At 42.6% G+C, this 19,851-nt stretch overlaps 1 protein-coding gene across 2 annotated transcripts; it reads right to left on the minus strand.

The window, feature by feature from the left end:
* Window positions 1-5,759: 5,759 nt before the first annotated feature.
* Window positions 5,760-13,913, minus strand: LOC106813824 (clarin-3-like). Of its 2 annotated transcripts, XM_014818053.1 has the most exons (4): window positions 13,549-13,913; window positions 12,106-12,186; window positions 8,368-8,550; window positions 5,760-7,957 (listed from the first exon to the last, which is right to left on the minus strand). In XM_014818053.1, the coding sequence occupies exons 1-4, from the start codon at window positions 13,832-13,834 to the stop codon at window positions 7,689-7,691; spliced, it is 819 nt and encodes a 272-aa protein (XP_014673539.1). In that variant the 5' UTR covers window positions 13,835-13,913; the 3' UTR covers window positions 5,760-7,688. The 2 variants fall into 2 exon arrangements, with proteins under 2 accessions (XP_014673539.1, XP_014673540.1); XM_014818054.1 differs by lacking the exon at window positions 12,106-12,186.
* Between the last annotated feature and the right edge of the window lie 5,938 nt (window positions 13,914-19,851).

Below are 19,851 nucleotides of genomic sequence, written 5' to 3' on the forward strand. Positions count from 1 at the left end.
TTTCACATGTTTTGGACAGTCATACTCCTCTATATTATCTTACTCCTGATACAATCTGTACAAATCTGTGTTATCGTACACATATATAGACCTATAAAATGGGGTACCTATTTATATTGGCAACTTGGCATTTCCCTTGAATTGCAGTTATACATTGAAGCACTTTTATAGAATTAACACCTTTTTACCTTGGTTTTCCTTGAACAACCCTTATATTCAGTCAATTCTTAATATAAGGGCCAGTTGACAGAAACACCCAAAGGGGCCGTTATATTAACACGTTCAACGCGAAACACGAGTATACTCGTTCGAACCTGCAAAACGCACGGCCGCGAAACACGAGTATACTCGTGGCAAAAAAAAAATTTTAAAATATAAAAATTTTGGAACGTTTACTATGTTCTCCTATAGATGGCATGGGGCTATACGCTTAGCAATTCAACAGCGTCAATGTATAAACCCCAGTAGTAGATGACATAATTTAAACAATACTTTACTGTTGTTTGGAACGTTAATTTGGGAGTTTTTGGGACTGAGGTAATGTTTTTAGTTCACCTCGCCAAAGGGCGTTTGACCGCCGTGTTTTGTGAAGTTGTTTTTATGTCTGAAAGTTGTGTTAAACCTGCCAAAAACATTTTGTGTAATAGGTGACTAAGCGGTAAAAACGCGAAAATCTCAGCACAGGGCGGTAGATGCATTGTTAACCCAGGCAGCGTTGAACGTGTTAAAGGGGGCGTTATTATGGACATGTAATATTTCTATTAAAGTTAAGCGCTATTTAAAATTTATTACTACGTATATAAATGTCTTATATGTTTAGTGTGTTTGGTAAGTCCTTGTTTCCTTTTATTTCCTGTATTTAGAGTGGTTACGTATACACCTCTGTAAAATTCACGCGTGGCACAAAACTTAGTAGGGAAAGAGACAGAGAAAGCAATTAGGTAAACTGAATGAAAAAGGTGTGGATACGAGGAAGTGAGAAGGTAGAGAAGAAGGGAGAATTTGGACATGGCGGTAGTGGCCGAGGGATAAGACTGGAGTAGAGTCACAGGGGCTAGGGAGAAGTAGGCCTAGTGGATGAAAGGGGGAGAAAAGCTAGGGAAGTGAAAGATGGTAGAGGTGACAGAGAAAAGAGTGTAGATGGGGAGAAAGGGCGGCGAGTAGACGGACATGGAGAAGGTGAGGGAGGGAATCATAGAAGGGCGGGAGCATGTGTAAAGATGGAAGGTTAGGGATGAGGTGCTGAAATGGTCTGAAGGATAGGAGGGAAAAATGAAGTGGCGAATGAGAAAGAGTATAAATATAGAGTAGGTAAAAAAGAGTTCGCTACACCCTTGAACCAATTAATAAAATTTTCTTTTGGCAGTCTAGGACACGTAGTAGCGGGGCAGATAACAGAAAAATCGTGTAAATGATGATACAAGCATCAAACTTGGCACACTTGTTCTCCAAGTGATACTATGCAAATCTGCCTGATTGGCCAATTGAAAATCCAAGATGGCGGGCATTTTTCAAGATGGCCGACAAATTAGCCTCCAGAATGTGACGTTTTGCTTAGAAGTATTTGTAGTTGTCCGATTTGCATGATCTAGGTGTGGATTCCTATGTTTTCAAGCCTGCTGAAGTAGATTTTCCTGTGTATAAAGCTCACAGACACATATTTTTCTCACTTTGCACATTTTTTATGATTTCATACGTTTGCATGGCTATGGGGTGTAGGGGTGTAGTGATAAAGGTAGTACCTTTGTTTCAGCAGTCAGCCATATCCATTGGATGGACTACTGGCACTGGTCCTCACCACTGGCCCAACTCTCATCTATGGCTCCAAGAAGATGCTAGTGCATGGCATCGGCCACACCCTGGTAAACCGCGTTGACTCGCGAGCTAAACTAGATGAGGGTAGCACACAGAAGGTCTCTGCGTGCGATGGAGTACATCTCGCTCCAAAACTTTCAAGTGCATGAAGTTGATGAAGTTCTTGAAGGAGTGATTGTCGGGCACTACCAAGGCACATTGGTGACATCACTGCTGTGAAACTCAGCATGGGGTTCAGTGTCAGCTAAGTAGGAAATGTATGTTAGCATCATACTGCAACAATCTACTAGTGTCCCAAATGCTGCCTAATCAACCCCGGATCAGTTAGGCAGCCGCACCTGAATGGACAAGACGTGCCAGCGCCGGAGAGCCGAGCCAAGGACAACGGGGGTTTAGCTGCTGATCAACAGTTGTATGCTCTGGCAAAACAAATACAATGGAAGTGGCCCGAATATGGAGAGGACAAGTTCGTGATCATGTTCGGTGGACTTCATATAGAAATGGCTGCACTGAGATCGGAACATTACTACAGACAGTGGCTGGACCAGTGCCATTGTGGAAGCAGAGGTGGCCTCATCTGGTACAGCAGAGTCTTACCTGTCTGCATCCAGTGTGACCAGGACAAGACAAGCACACCAGATCACTGCATGCAGCTTGTACAAACTGATGAAGAAGGCATACCATGATTACCGCTCTGAAGAGTCTAGCATATCAGTTATAACCTTTGAGGATTGGTGTAAACAACAGAGGAAAGAAAGTCCGCAGTTCCAGTTCTGGAGTCCAGTGCTGGACATGAGGCTCACCATATTCACCCTGATCCGCTCATTCAGAGAAGGCGACTTCAACTTGTACCGTGAAGCACTTTCAGAACTGGTGCCTTACTTCTTTGCGAATAACAATGTTAACTATGTGCGATGGATCCCAATTCACCTCCGAGATATGATGTCACTTGAGCAACAACATCCAGATGTGGCCAGGGAGTTTCACAAAGGGAACTTCGCCATACACAAGTCAAGAAGAGAATTCTCTGTCCTGGCGATCGAGGGGGCAGAAGACCCGTCAGCAATTCGTAGGTGGATGCTCGCTGGACCCGAAGTTAGTCGTCTAGTAGCTGGATACGAGGCCATGTCTGGTATGAAAGATGCTACCTACAGCAGCAGACACTGAGTGCCCAGAAATCTTTTTTTGAAAATGTGAAATCACTCTGCAGTGATGCAGATGGGCAACCCATTACAAGAAGAATCAGCCGACCTGCTGGTGCTAGACACGAAGAACATTGCAAACCCAACTCTAGCTGAAATGGTAGCTACACATCACCGGCGTAAAGAGCCGGCATAAGCGGGGCAAAGAGCAGTTCCAATCATTCATGAAGGGGCTAGAGGATAAAGGTGAGTCCTTTCTATCATCCAATCAAGAAAAACCTTGTTTCTTTCGTCAACCAAGAGCAGGCTGAGGGAATTTCTAAGGAGAAAGTCCTGAAAGACGACTGTCAGTTATTCTCGCGACTGTTCATCTCGTGCCCGAACAGGCAGTGTAACTTGCAAGAATTCTTCAAGCACGAGAATCAGTCACACCCTGCATCTCTTAGTAACAGCGGCAAGCTTCATACGTGTCAGAAGTCACAGCTGGTTGAAATTATTAAAGCGCAAGTGAACATCCCAGACAGAGAACCAAAGGGAGATGCATCACTTATCAATGCCTTACCTCCACGTACTTCAAAGACATTTGATGACTATGCTAAAGACATCATCCCAAAGGTGGGATCCTATGGTGCCAGGTACGAGCGGGTGGACGTAGTCTTTGATGTGTACAAGAAGTCAAGTCTGAAATCCGAGACGAGGTCAAAAAGGGGGCAAGGAATCAGAAGAAGAGTGACAGGAACGAGTAAGACACCAGGTAACTGGCAAAGCTTTCTTCGGGACGGCAGCAACAAGAATGAACTGTTTCACTTCCTTGCGGAAAAGATGTGTGAAGCAGAGACGACAAGCAGTCATCGTCACAAAAGGAGAAGACGCCATTGGCAACACAAGAAAGTCTCTGGATGCTGTGTCCCCATGTTGTCATGAAGAAGCTGGCAGTCGAATATTTGTACACGCCAGGGATGCAACGACTGATGGGAGCAAGTCTATTATCATTAAGACTAATGACACGGACGTGCTAGTCATAGACTCATAGCAATATCTGTACTGCCATCCTTACAGGAACTAGGTCTTGAGAAAATGTGGATTGCCTTTGGCCAAAGAGCCAAGATGCGATGGATTCCAGTCCATGAGGTAGTTTCTGCAATAGGGCTTGAGAAAGCTAGAGGGCACTGGCATGCGTTCACTGGATGTGACGTTGTGTATGCCTTCCGTGGGAAAGCGAAGAAATCTGCATGGCAGACTTGGAACGTATTTGATCATGTTTCTGAAACATTCACTAATCTCAGCCAGCATCCAACATTGATTCATGATCTTGACCTGCAGAGGCTGGAGAGATTCGTTGTCCTCGTGTACGACAGATCAAGCGCAGCCACTGGTGTGGACGAAGCATGATTAGATCTTCCCCACAAGCAGAGGCCGTACAACTCAATTCCACCAACACAGGCAGCCCTCAGAGAACATGCAAAGCGTGTGGCCTATCAGGCTGGGATCATCTGGAGCCAGGCAACCATCTCCAATCCAGACACGAGCAGTCCCGCTGAATGGGGGTGGACACAGAAAGAAGAGACATGGCAGATATGTTGGACAACACTACTCCCTATTGCAGCAAGCTGTCGGGAACTGACGAAGTGTTCCTGTAAGAAAGGTTGCAAAGAAAGATGCAAGTGCTTTCAGTCAGAGCTCCCCTGCACATCACTCTGCAGCTGCATATGTGAACAGTAGCAGCTGGAGGACCAGTGGCATGGCATGCATAACTTTGAACATTTACTAGCCAGGGCAAAGCTTACGTAATGAAAAACAGACAATCTGGTGGCCATCTTGAAAAATATGTGTCCGTGTGCTTTATAAACAGGAAAATCCACTTCACAAGGCTTGAAAACATATGAATCCACACCTAGATCATGCAAATCGGACAACAAATACTTCTAAGCAAAACGTCAACATCGGTCGGCAAATTTGGTGGCTATCTTGAAAAATGGCCGCCATCTTGGATTTTCAATTGGCAAATCGGGCAGATTTGATTAGTATCACTTGGAGAACAAGTGTGCCAAATTTGATGCTTGTATCATCATTTGCACGATTCATCTAAAAAAATTGCTGTTATCGCTATATGTACATGTGAAGATGTTGATTAATGGCTGTACAGTGGTTTGCTGAGTAAATAATTTAAAGGGATTGTTTACTCTAGGTTCTAGGGTTATTTTCAGTTAATTTAGGTTAAAATTACGCTACATAAAAAGTTTCATGGTTCAATCACCATTAGAAATATAATTAACAAATGTTTTAAAACTAACGATCACAGTTTGATTACAACGAAGGTGGCGCCACTCAAAGTGCAGCAGCACGATCTGATAAGTTGCGCAAAACCACTTTCCAGCCAAGGGCTACAGACCGAGGGTGTTTCTTATTTATTCATTTAAATGCAAAAGGATTGTAATATCTTATAAACGACATATAGTTTCAGTTATAATATGGATAAATTTGCCCTAAAATGAATATCGTTCGGTTAAATAGCATTTAGGTATAAATATAATTTCACTTTTGTGATTAGCCCTCGGTCTGTAACGTGCAAAATAAATTGTCAAATAGACAACTTTTTCGGGGTGGCAACACGGTCGCGGGTGTCATGCCGCCGTTCAAATTTCGTAGCGTTGATGTGTAATTAATTATAACAATTAAATTAAGTATCTGGTAACAAATACGTGTGGGTATAGACGATTTGTTATACAGTAAGTACAGTTGTATGCAGTAAAATCCTAGAGGCTACTGTCCCTTTAAATTAGGTATCTGGTAACAAATACGTGTGGGTATAGACGATTTGTTATACAGTAAGTACAGTTGTATGCAGTAAAATCCTAGAGGCTACTGTCCCATTAAGTAAAGCTCATTTAAAGATTTCCCCTCTGAGAAACACTTCACACGAGCATAGGCATCATCTATTTCACTAATTTCATCAATTTTAATAAACAATTTCATCGTTATCAGTGAGCCGCTGCACTTGCTTCATGTGAGCTGTCCAACGGATATTTATACCACCCGTTGCTCGCTTACCCCTATTTTCAGCGGGCGGGTGGGGGGTTACGGTCACTATAAATGTGTAGCCATCCTATAGACGTGCCCGTTAACACAGTTTGCACTGTAAATTTATATATATATATATATATATACGTTCAACAGATAACCAAGACTGTTACATACTGGAAAAAGTGGGTTAGAAAACACACAACTGCTTACAAAACAAATTAAGGCCATTTTGCTATACCCATTCATAGTAAATAATATGTAAAATGACTAAACTTGGTATAAATGCAATGGACGTTATTTGATGTTACTTTCTAAAGTTCTAAAGCAGGCACTTCTGAAGAGATACATCCTATACTTCACCCCTTCAATAATAAAATTTCTTCAATAGAAAGATTTTTTTGCCCAATAAGCAAATAGTAATCCACACTCATATCACAGAACGATAACTGTCTGGACTTTAGCACTGCAACCTAAGATTGTACAGATGTAATAAGATTGTAAGATGTACAGATACGGTATAAACAGGAACCTACACTCACTCGTTATCATTACATCTTGCATATAAAGCATAAAGTAAATACGTGGCACTAAAAGAGGCATCTAGTGGCACACCCAATTTACATTCCATTATTCCACAACCAACTCGCAACAGATAGTTGCGTTACTGAACAGAAGGCTAGTACATGTAGCACGGCCTGCAGTAGGTGTTTGAGCAGTTAGAAATTGTAACACACTAAATTAAATGATTCAATAAAACAATGTGAAGTTGTGAACACATATACACATTTCAGCCCATGTAATTGTTGTTTGTCAGTTTTGGTGGAAATATTGCAATCTCTAGAATATTAGCATATATATTTATTATGGAATAAATGTCTATGCGTGGAGTCATTTAGCAAATTTACAAAATCGCATATATATTACAGCTATCTGTAAACACACATAAAAACTAAATTTCTACGTACATGGTAAAATGCTACAAATGGTGTAACGACTCCACAATCACTGGATTTGGCTGCCGTGATGACATATATTTGTGAATTATAAATACATACACAAATTTGATAATTATATCAGTCTATGATTCAATACACAATTCCTGACAATGCAATACAAGTGCTACATATGGCAGGGCATTTTTTAGCAAGTGTCTTACACTTCACACTGGATATATAAGGTATTTCAGTTACTAAAACCAGGTGCATAAAACTTACAAGAAGAGTGATTCCATCTGTATTTACATGCATTGTGTATAGTTCTCGTCCTGTGTTCCGCATAAAAGAAATGGATGTGAGACAATTATGTATTTAAGGCCAATTATCTTTATCGTGATAGTCACATAAGGATTACAATGCCTAAAAATGAGAATGGTTGCCATTACATACTCATCTTCACTATGATTTATCCTTGAAGATTTACTCACTCATAGATGGAGAAATGTATTGCATTTATCTTTGCTTAAACGGGATATACTCACAATTTAAATTGTAATCATGCACACAACTGTGAAACATAAAACATCTCATAGTTTCACATTGAGCAAAAATACCGTTTCTCAGAGCTAACATTTAAACATGCACGTAGACATCATTAAATTTCCCACACACTGTCACACACCCCCACACACAATGAAAACACCTACAGACATGTTTCCTTGATTTCAAGTCCAATGTAAGATGCATACACTCAGTCCCATACCTGATCAACTCAGTACAGGATCATATCCGGATTGTTTGACGAAATATCCTCCCTTCTCCTTAGCATTGGCTGGAAATTGATCCCGGATAAGAAGACTAGAAGAATGTTGATGAGGAAACAGACCACTGGTACGATCGTCAGGTAGAAGGACCAGTCCAGCCACGTTTCATCCGCTGTGTAATACTCATAGTTGATGATCTTCTCTGGGAGATAGTTGACACTCAGGTATTTTTCGAATAGCCAGACGTACATTAACGTTGTTGTCAAAGAGAATGTGACTGTAACACAGAAATAAGTATAAAATTTTGCTGCGGTTCCAGAATGTATGTGGCTATCAACTTTGGCTTTTGAAGTTTTGGCAATAAGAGTGATAATAGCTTATATCTTGACTCACTTTTAAATGATTTGAAATTTTAGTTTACAAAGAATAGTACACAATATATCGATATTCCAGTAATTTTTATTTGCCTTAACTGTCTTTATAACTTGTATGATAGTCAGATACAACCATATAATGGAAACAGCAACTTCCAAAACATGACTGGCTTGTCATGTTGCAACTTTTTTTAGAATTATATATTTATTGCTCATTGGTTTAGAAATATATATTGCAGAAAAGAGAATGTAGAATGTAAATCTAACCCTTTTACAGTGAAATTTCTAGATAAATACAAAGGTTAATACTCACAGCCAAGTCCATTCCAGATAAATAAACCAAGAGGACCATTTATAGTTTCTATTGGTTTGGTGACGACATTGATCAGACCAAATATTGCACTGACCATTCCCAAAATAAGTGCTAGCGATGCAAAAATCATGAGGGAGACAAAAAGACCACGACTGAATAGGCCAACCTCTTGCGGATTCACACCTGAAGAAGATTAAATGTTCTACTTATTGTTGTTGTAATTAAAACACTAACTAAACATTACTTGCACATAATTATAAATAAGACATTAAAAAATGCTTTTTAAAAATGGTAATTTTTGAGGACGAAAACCTATATTTCTTGAGAAAATGGGCCGAAGGATAAATGATGCAGAGGCAAACCAAGCAATAGCAATTCAGTAGCGTGGCCCGTGGGTATCAGCCAGATTTTCGAGGCACCGTCGTACGTAACAAAGGTAACCACTGCACTTGCCTTCTGTATTGTGGTAAAACTTGGCATAATGTATATAAAGAAGAGGAATGCCCTGCACCAGGGCAAAAGACAAGTGACTTTTCTCTTATTTATAATTGTGCGGTAGTAGGGGCAATACCAACCATAATCGCAGGGCTGTAGTGGCCTCCCAAAATATGCTACTGCAGAATGAAAGTGTCAATGACACTGTAGCTCACCTTGGGTGTGATAGAAGAGGAAGGGGGGATATATAAAGCAAGAGTATATATATGGGAGAACTCCCATTATATAGCATATCTCCCATTATATACTCTTGATATTGATGATTATATGAATAATTTTTGAAGCGAAAATAAATGTTTCAGATCTGTTGGCAAACAATCTGATGGCGTTGACCGTAGGCAGACACTGAAATGCATAGTGAAATTGCCAAAATCTACCTAATTTGCATAATCAACAAAATAAATAAAAACCCGTGTGATATGTTTTGGGACCAGTCCTTATTCATTCACATACCAGAATTTAGCAAAATCCATTAAACCTGAACTGACTTATGGCCATTTCAATTTTTGCCAAAAAGTGGACGTCGCTCGAAAGTAGGTCGACTGGCGTGCCCCAAAATAGGACGTTCAAACCTCTCCCATAGGAGTAACAACTGTATGCAATTTGAAACATGTGGGTCAAACGGTTCTTGTGTTATCATTGACCGTAGGCAGACACTGAAATGCATCTAGGGAATTGCCAAAATCTACCTAATTTGCATAATTTTAAAAAATATATCAAAAACTGTATGATATGTTTTGGGGCTAGTTCTTATTCATTCACATACCAGAAATGAGCAAAATCCGTTGAACCTGAACTGACTTATGGCCATTTCCATTTTTGCGAAAAATTGGACGTGGCTCGAAAGTAGGTCGACTGGCGTGCTCCAAAATAGACGTTCAAACCTCTCCCATAGGAGTAACAACTATATGCAATTTGAAACATGTGGGTCAAACGGTTCCTGAGTTGACCGTAGCCAAATGTTGACGGATGGACGAACAGACGAACGGATGGACGTACGTCGAACGACACCCCATGGCAATAGCTCATCTTGACGACGTCAAGGCGAGCTAAAAATGTAGGATCACCCAGTAATAATAGCATAAGTGGCGGTCATGGTGTGTGCTGGCACACACGGCACACGCCGCAGTCGCGAAACCCATGCGGGGAGTCTGGGGGCCCTCCCCCAAATTTTTTTGAACTTTAGAGCCTGGAAATGGCATTTCCTGCATTTTCAGGCTAAGTTGAAAGCAACCAATTCTGGTCATTTTAAAAGGTAAATTTGTAAATTTCAAAAAGGAATGCAGCTAAAGCTGATGTTTTGACTAAAGTATCTAAAATATATATTATGGGTATGGTTCTAATAAAACATTGTTAACAAAATTGTATATACTATTCAGTATAATTATGAAAAATAAGCCTATTCTCAATCTGCATTTATACTTTCACTATGTACATCTGTATGTTTTGAAGTTTGAATTTGAATCACAATACCTTATATATGCACATTGTAATATTAAAATAAATACACATTCCAAATCTTAGAGCACTGATATAACACCTCTAATTGATCAGTATTAAAGGCATAAGATGACCATTGATTATGCAATTTTAACGAATGCTACAGTAACTGGCACCTTGTGTAGTTAATAAGTACATTACCTTATAGCCAAACGCGTATTAGTTTGTCCAATATCACTGCTGGTTACTAAGAAATATCCAATTGAAATCCGCGGTCAAATAAATCCGTTGTTGACAGTTTCGACCCGCTATGCCGGCTATTACCGGCCGTAACCGGCGAGGCGGTGTCATACAGATTATAGTGCACCGGACATTTTCGCACGTATGCTCGGCCGTCAGTGATTTCGATCCTTGTAGTCTGAGTGCGCATTCCGTACGTTATGGTTTTACTCTTGGGATTCGGGAATAAATGAATAATTTTGAATAATCCTGTAGCAACATGTGAGGTCACCGAACCGAAATCCTTGCTTATTTTGTTGGCAATAAATTTAGCGTTGGCACCAGATTACCAAATTTACGGATTTCAATTAGACATTTCTTAGTAATTAGCAGTGATATTGGACAAACTAATACGCGTTTGGCTATAACTTATAAGGTAATGTACTTATTAACTACACAAGGTGCCAGTTACTGTAGCATTCGTCAACTTTGCATAATCGATGGAAATATTATGCCTTTAATAGTAATACCAGACAGTCCAGTCAGATAACAGTCAGCTCCTTGGTTCCCTGCACAATTTTTTTGTCAAAATAGTGCCGCGGCAGTGCCGTCCTGCCGTGGCAGCCATTACGGCACTGTAATTGAGACAATATTTTGCCAATGCGAGTTTAATATTATGGGTATATTAGGTGTGAGTTTCGGGAGGTCCAAATTTTCAAAAAACAAGAGCCGCAGAGCGTCTGGGCTCATCTGAGGTCTGTTGCTACGATTATAAACGTAAAATTTCAGTCGTGCGTAGTACCACATTTGTTAGGCGCAGATATGCAGACACGGCAGTTGCGTACACATCATTGTTAGGACACACCACTATCGCAGATGGAGGGTGGGGGAGGGGGTGGGGGAGGGTGGGGAAGGGGGAAAGGGGGAGGGTGGGGGAGGGGCTCTAATAGCAAAAGCAGTTCACCATCTTTGTTAACAGTCAACAAATCCATGTTTAACCCTCCTCTTGAGGGTCAAAAGGTTATCCGACACTTACTCTTCGCATGTCAGCAGAAGGGACTTTCATGGTCCTTTCAATAAAGCCATAAAAATGCTAGGTCACCGCTGAAACAAAAAAGCTTTCCAATCGTCCGTCAGACCATGTCCTCAGAAAATGTCTAAAATCTGCCCTGTGCCCATTGACCTTTGACCTGTGACCTCCAATTTCGGCACAGTGATGGCTTTTTCCTACATGATGCTATACACGACTATCACGACCTAGGTGGCGAGCCGTTTAGATTTGTGCCGCAATTCTGCATTTCTCCCTATACCTTAAGTTAAGGAGTGAATGTTCCCCCTTCTTTTACACTTGTTCTTGACCTTTGACCTTTGACCCCCAGCTTCGACATCCCAACTCGTTTTGACAATCCCCCCCAACGACCCGAATATCGTGACCGTACGTCGAGCGGTTAAGATTTGTGCCCAACTGTTGACGGACGGACGGACGCACGGACGGACGACCGGACGGACGGACGGACGATCATGCGATTCTACAAGCTGCATCTGACTATGTCAGATGAGCTAATGAACAGTTAGTATACGTACCCTTGTCTTCCATTGCTTTCAAGGCACCATTTAAATCATTTTCCTCATATTCATATATGCAATAGCCACTGCCACAGGTTACTAAATCAAAGAAATGACAAGTGAATCTATTACAGAATATCTATAAATATATGAACCATTATCTTCGTACCTAAGCAAGTCTAAAATTATACTTGATTGGGTATCAGGCAGTAAAGTCAACTATTACTATTAAGTATTAGTACGGTATTACACTTACAGAAGAGCAGTATTACTCAGAAATTTTGGGGATCGTGGGTATATTTGCTATATAGTTTATAGTATGTACAATACACCCGTTGACAGTTTAACACTGCGCATGCGCTTAAGCCTATGGTCAAAGGTCGGGAGGAGTTTCCGTCCCAGAATTGCGAGTAAAATTCTTTACTCGTGTGAAACGTGTAGTGTGAAGGGCTGTTCAAACGGACCGTATTGGCGTAAGAAAGACTTTTAGAGCATGAATTGACCATAATTTAAATGTATCAAGTGTCATGTCACTCAGGTCATCCATTATCGGTGCTCTATTCCCTGCTACGTGCACTGTTCTTTGACACAAAGGTGAGCGACCTGCGTATGCAAGGTAGACAACGCATCGAGATAAACAACATGGCAGAGTTTACTCGCACATCCGGGCTCTCGCGGAGATGCAAAACTACTGGCGCAGAACATAGGCGCAGAACTGTCAATCGGTGTATGTTATGTTAGACCACAATGGAAATAAGTGTGTTAGCCACGCTTTTTGTGTTTTCATCCTCGATAATTTTCTAGCTGCATTCTGTTTATTTATGCTGTTATCGATGTAATGTATGCTTTGTTAATTATCGAAATAAAAAAAATAAAACATGATAACACACAAACTGCATGCAGTGCCCCCATCACACACTCAGGATACCACTGCCACAATGCTAGCACTATTTTTAAAGTTGGCGGTGCTCGGGGGGAAATCCAGCGAATGGAGATTCGTAAACAGCGTATGATTTGAAAGAGGTGAATGGGCGCACAATCCGCGTACTATTTCCTATCACTATTTTATAAAAAAAAATTTGAAATAACGGTCAGATTTTTAATATCTTTGCAACTTTATTAGTCCACATCTTATTACATAGGATACGAGTAACGTGGCTGCTGTAAAACTTGTAGTAAAAAAGCGTTACAAATTGTAACCGAAATCTGCTTGTGGCAGTGGTAGATTGAGCCCATGAGCGAAAGCGCCATCTGACATGGAGTTTGGATAACACATTGTCAGACATTGTTCTTCTACTGGTGCACGACCTTAAAAAATGCATGAAAATTGAAGATTGAAATCTGTCTCTTCAATATATACTTTATTTACTTGTTATAAGAAATAAACTTTACTATCAGGAACACACGAGTTCCTCATGTCACGCCCTCCTGATTTCGTTACTTAGTAACTTAGTTACTTACTATTAAGTTGAACATGTTTAGGTTGCAGAGGACTGCGTGTCAAAGTCCCAACTGCACGAAACAATCCTAGCCGCATGGCTCCTTTTTCTTTCTCGACAGGTGGATCGCCAGTAGCATTACCATTAGTCGACGTAGTGTTTGGACTAGTGATTTCAATTCGTTCTGGCTTTGAAGTTATCCAGTTTTCCGTGCCTATTGCGGTTGCTAGCACCGCTACCGCTACCAGAGACAATATTATAGTTGTAAAGATACACGCACGCTGCTTCTTACGACTCGTTACTGCCATCTTCACTTTTGCGACTTGGATATATGGACTGACGGTGGTGGGTGCCTGAAATACATTCTTCTCTGTGGACTTTCTTCTCTTTCGCGATCTAGGCTGCCATCTACCGGACAGGTGCGAAACTACACTTATTGATACCAACCATAGAGTTGTATAAATAGTACTTATTTAGTATTATATATTAGTTATTATATTATTACACTGTTACACTATTATATTGAGAGAGATAGAGGGCGCTGAACACAGCAGTTGGATCAAGCCTGTGTTCCCGAATACATTTTAAATTTTTGGTGCTAACTTACTATTATTTCCGGACTACTGGTGTTATAGACAAAGTTCATCTACTCAAGGTTACACTGGAACTAGAAAACAGCTACTAAAACAACTGGCAGAGCTGGTTTCCAGCCTTAGAAGTTAGAGACTGTACTCATCCGTTTGCTAGACGAAAACAAACATGGCCGCCACTACTGGAATTTGCTTAGGAGTCATCCTGCTGTTTGCTGTTCGGACCTTGCATAAAGCCGATGACCTACCTCCTACCAAGCAACAGATTAGATGTCTCAACGCTTTCTGTAATCTAAGTCGCATCTCCAAACCACCTGTGATGCATAAGCAGCCTAAGAAAAAAATTACTGCACTGTACATACTCTGCCTTCTACTGACATCAGGAGATGTTGAACCAAACCCTGGACCGCCTAACCAAGCTAACATTTTCCCTTGTGGATGTTGTGAGATACCTGTGTCATGGGAATGTAAAGCAGTAGCCTGTGACAATTGTTCGATATGGTACCATAAAACATGTATCGATCTATGCTCTAAAGATTTTGAAACATTAAACAGGTCACATGTACAAGGGGTCTGCTACAAGTGTGACAGCATGAACTGTGACTCTTTCACATTCAGAAGTTACGAACTCGACACATCAGACTACTACGAACCGCTCCAAGAAGCTGACTCCACAATTGACTCGCTGATTGCCGACTCCGTCTTCAAACACAGCCCGCTAAAAACCAGCAGTCCAGGCCCAAAACACACTCCTGGGCATGGCCCAAGGTCACAACACCACTTGTCGAAATCGTCAAGATTTGCTACCGATAGTTCTGCAGTCTACTGCCTACCACCCAAAACAAACCTGCAAATACTGACACTAAACTGTCGGAGTATTGTCCGAAAAGCAGCCGAGTTTGCTGCAGTACTAAGCTACGTAAAGCCTGATATAGTATGCGGAACAGAGTCCTGGTTAAATAGTAATATCAAATCAAGCAAGGTTTTCCCACCATCGTATACAGTATACCGAAATGATCGCAGCTCGATCGGTGGAGGAGTATTCATACTTGTACATGAATCCTTAATTTCTACCCACCTACCGGACTTGATCACGAAGTGTGAATCAGCATGGGTTAAGGTCAAAACCCACGCAAAGGACCTCATTGTTGGTACATTTTACATGCCACACCGAGATGAAACCCACCTGCTAGAACTAGAAAAATCTCTGGACAAGATAAAGCAGGAACCAAACCAGAAACATGCCGTATTAACTGGCGACTTTAACTGCCCAAATATTCACTGGGAATCCACTTCAGTACGCTCTGGAGCGCCTGACCGTAACATCCAACAAATGCTAGTGGATATCACTGCAGATGCTAAGCTCACTCAGATCCACGAGGAAAACACCAGAGAAGAAAATATTCTCGATCTTGTCTTCACAAACAACCCCACCCTCATAAAGAACTCAAACTCGGCACCTGGTATATCGGATCACGACATGATTGTCACTGACATGGATATAAAACCACGTCATATAAAACAAAAACCGCAGAGTCGCCTGCAGTACTCGCGTGCAGATTGGGATAAATTCAAGTCCGACCTGGACAACCTAGCCACGAGGATAGACCAGCTCTACTCAAATGGTGCCGATGTCTATAAATTATGGGAAACTTTTAAATCAACTATAATGTCAGCTATCGTAAAGCACATACCATCAAAATTGGTGAAAAAAAACCACTCTCCACCATGGCTCACGCATAAAGTTCGCAAACTGCTACGCCGGAAGCGTCGCCTACATTCAAAGACCAAGGGAACAGGAAATTGGAAAAACTATTACCAGCTCCAGAAAGAATGCAAGCGCAAACTCCGCAGAGCTGAATGGGAACATGTAAACAAAACAATCCAGACCGGCTTCGAAAACAAAAATACCAAACCATTTTGGAAATACATTAGATCAAAAAAACAAGACAGCGTGGGTGTCGCACCACTAAAAGATGGGTGTGATCTTGTAAGCGGCAGCCTACAAAAGGCCAGGCTCCTTCTGAAGCAGTTCGAGTCCGTCTTTAATACTGATGACACCGCCAACATCTCAAACATGGAAGGTCCAGAATATCCAACCATGGACACCATTGCTATCACATTAAATGGAGTCATAAAACTGCTTAGAAACCTAAATCCTTCCAAAGCCACTGGCCCAGATGGCATCCCCATCATGGTGTTAAAGGTATGTGCAGAAAACGTGGCTCCAGCTTTATGTAACATCTATCAGAAGTCTCTTGACACAGGTGAATTACCTCTAGACTGGAGAACAGCAAATGTCGCCAGCATCTTTAAGAAAGGTGACCGTCACCTAGCTGAGAACTATCGCCCGATATCGTTAACGTCAGTCCCATGCAAAATCCTTGAACACATCATCAGCCACCACATGCGACAGCATCTCCAGCATCACCGCATACTGACTGACCTAAACCATGGGTTCCGTTCCGGTTTCTCCTGTGAGTCACAGCTGTTGACAACAACCAATGACATACTCACAGATTTCGACAATGGAGCTCAAGTGGACATTGCTGTTCTCGACTTCAGCAAGGCATTTGACACCGTACCCCATCGCCAATTACTGGCCAAAGTCAATCGGTACGGTGTCAGAGGCCCCACACACCAGTGGCTATCAAACTTTCTAATGGACCGGACTATGAGAGTAGTACTTAATGGAGAAGTATCCGAGGAAGTACATGTGAAATCAGGAGTGCCCCAGGGCACGGTACTGGGCCCATTGCTTTTCCTCTGTCAGATAAACGACCTACCACTGAGCGTAAACTCCCAAGTCCGTTTATTTGCCGATGATTGTCTCCTCTATCGCACAATCGGAAACATCACAGACCATATGAAATTGCAGGATGACCTCACATCCCTGGAATGCTGGGCAAAAAATGGGGGGATGCAGTTCAATGCAAAGAAGTGTCATATCCTGAGCATTAGGAACAAGTCTCAGTATATGTACAGCCTCTGTGGCGAAATACTCAAGACTGTGGAGACCAATCCATACCTAGGTGTTCAACTGGCCAATGACCTCAAATGGTACCACCACATCTCAAGCACTACCAAGAAAGCATCATCTACTCTGGGCTTCCTGCGGAGAAACTTACGCAGGTGCCCACAGCAAACTAAACGCATTGCATATATTAGCCTAGTGCGACCCATAATGGAATATGGTGCAACAATATGGGACCCAAACCAACGCCAAGATATAGACCGACTGGAAAAAATACAACACCGTGCAGCCCGCTTCATCACTGGAGACTACCACAGCAGAACGCCAGGCTGTGTTACATCCATGCTATCGTCCCTACATCTGGAAAGCCTCCAAAACCGCCGTCGTGATATGCGACTAACCTATCTCTACAGAATCATCAGTGGGCTGGTACCAGCAATGCCCCCGTCAGATTTTCTAATACCAGTTCAAACCGGCAAAAGACGAGTGAGACCACCTAACAGATACAACAAGGAGGAGTTCATCAGTGCTCCCATCAACGAACGTTCCATCCGTCTGAACTCAAAAGGATTCAACGTACCAGCGTACAAAACTGACCAGTACAAGAATTCCTTCTTTGTCCGCACAGTGATACAGTGGAACCACCTGGGTGACCACATAGTAACTGCGGACAGTGCTGAGCAATTTACATCTATGCTCAGCCAACATCAATTCTAAAATAATTAGCCCTCTCCCGATTCCGTTGCCTCGATGCCAATTTTGGATACTGCAACGTATTACAACAGAAACAGAAACAGATAAGTGTCGCACGCTGGTGAAAGAAGGCATCATTGATGTTATGTTTATTATGCATTTAGCGAGACCAGCTCCAGCAGGTGCTGCCACCTATCGGGGCACACCGCCAAACATGTCAACCATCCTGTAGTGTCTATTTTGTCATCGGAATAAAGCATCTTATTGTTACTCAATACTTGGCTCAAACATATCATCTGGCGACGAGGATAACTATGAAGACCCAGCGCACGCAATAAACCAGCCTGGAGAATTTTTCAAGGTACAGCTCAGCCTTGTGGAGCCATTTAATGAGATGCCATAAAGCGCATGGCGAATTCCTTTGTTCTGTTTGGAGGAGTGTAGTGGAGGTAGTGGAGCCGCTGTTGTACTCACGTGACTGCTATGTCCGATGAGTCTGTTGCTGTACCCGATGCTACAGTAATTGCTGAAGCCTCAACCACCACTCCCGCTGATCCAACGATAATGGCGCTGCCAGCATTCCCCGCATTGGTGAATCTCGACTCAAATATTGGCCCCAGATGGGAAAAATGGCTGACACGCTTTGAGAGACTGATGACTGCCATGGCTATTACCGATGTCACCCGGAAACGCGCAATGTTGCTACATTATGCAGGAACGGATGTCGACGAGATATTCGACACATTGACAATCGAGGAGGCTACGGGCGATGCCACTGAATACGAGTGTCGCCACAGCGCGCCTCAATGCGTACTTCACGCCGAAGGCTAACACAGCTTTTGAAGTATACAACTTTCGCCCAGGCAACGCAGAAGGTGGCGAAACATGGATGCTGTTCGCGACACGGCCTTCGTCAACTTGCTAAGTCGTTGTGGTTTTGCCGACGACAAGATTGAAATCGCCAACCAAATCATTTTTTTGTGCCAAGTCCCAGCAGTCTCCGCCGCAGAGCACTAAGAGACAATCTGAACCTGACGCATCTATAAAATTGGCACGCTCACTAGAGATCAGTGAAACGCAAGCTAAAACCGTGGAGGCCAGCAAATTCGGACACGGGTAATTTTATGAAGGACCAGCATCAATCTCGTGACAAGCGGCAACAACTCACGTGGAAGGACACGCTCCAACTCGCAGTCCTATCGACGCTCGCAGTCCAGCCACGCCGCCAATGGAGGTCCCAATCACGCCGACGCCCCGACAATGGTAGCAGACGACGCAACACACCGGCAAGTGTTACTATTGTGGCTACAACCCTGCCCCACCTGAACTCGCCTGCTAGTGGAAAGACATGTGGCAAATGCGGAGAAACGCGATCATTTTGCTCAGCGTTTTGCAAATCGAGTAGCTCCAATATTGGACAACCCGTCGCACCACCAAGCAAATGTTGGTCAGCAATGTGCAGCAACTACGAGAAGATCCTGCATGATGAGAGAGAAACATTTGGACCGCTACAACACGAAACTCGTCCAGACGCCTGCCCATCTTGCTCAGGTTAAGATTGCGCCACAGCAATTCCAGTTCAAAATGACCATCGATTCAGGCCGCATCCGTCAATATCTCGATCAAGCACGTATGACGCTTTCCTGAACGCCCACCACTCGAGTCACCATCATCGCGAATCTACTCGTTATGGTTCCAGCAGGCCTTTGCCAGTCCTCGTGTGGGTCATCAAGCCGTAAGTTACGACTCCAAGAAGCTTGCACAATAAAACTACACGTTGTCAGGGCTCCGGAGGTAACCTACTAGGATGCGTACAGCTCAAGACCTTGGGATCCTACTGCTCGCTAACGCCAGTCCAAGAGATCTAAGTCGTCTACTGTACCATCCCACCCCCACTGCCAGACAGTTCCCACAACTTTTTGATTGGCATCCGGCAAAATCAAGGACAAGATGGCTGAGATTGCACATCGACGAAGATGTCCGCCCCGAAGCCAGCAGCCACACCGACGGTGCCATTCCATGTTCGAAAAGATGTCGAAGCAACACGCATCGACTGGAGGCCCAGATA

This window comes from Priapulus caudatus, unplaced genomic scaffold, assembly GCF_000485595.1.
Source record: "Priapulus caudatus unplaced genomic scaffold, Priapulus_caudatus-5.0.1 Scaffold830, whole genome shotgun sequence".
In the NCBI taxonomy this organism is placed as follows: Eukaryota; Metazoa; Priapulida; class Priapulimorpha; order Priapulimorphida; family Priapulidae; genus Priapulus; species Priapulus caudatus.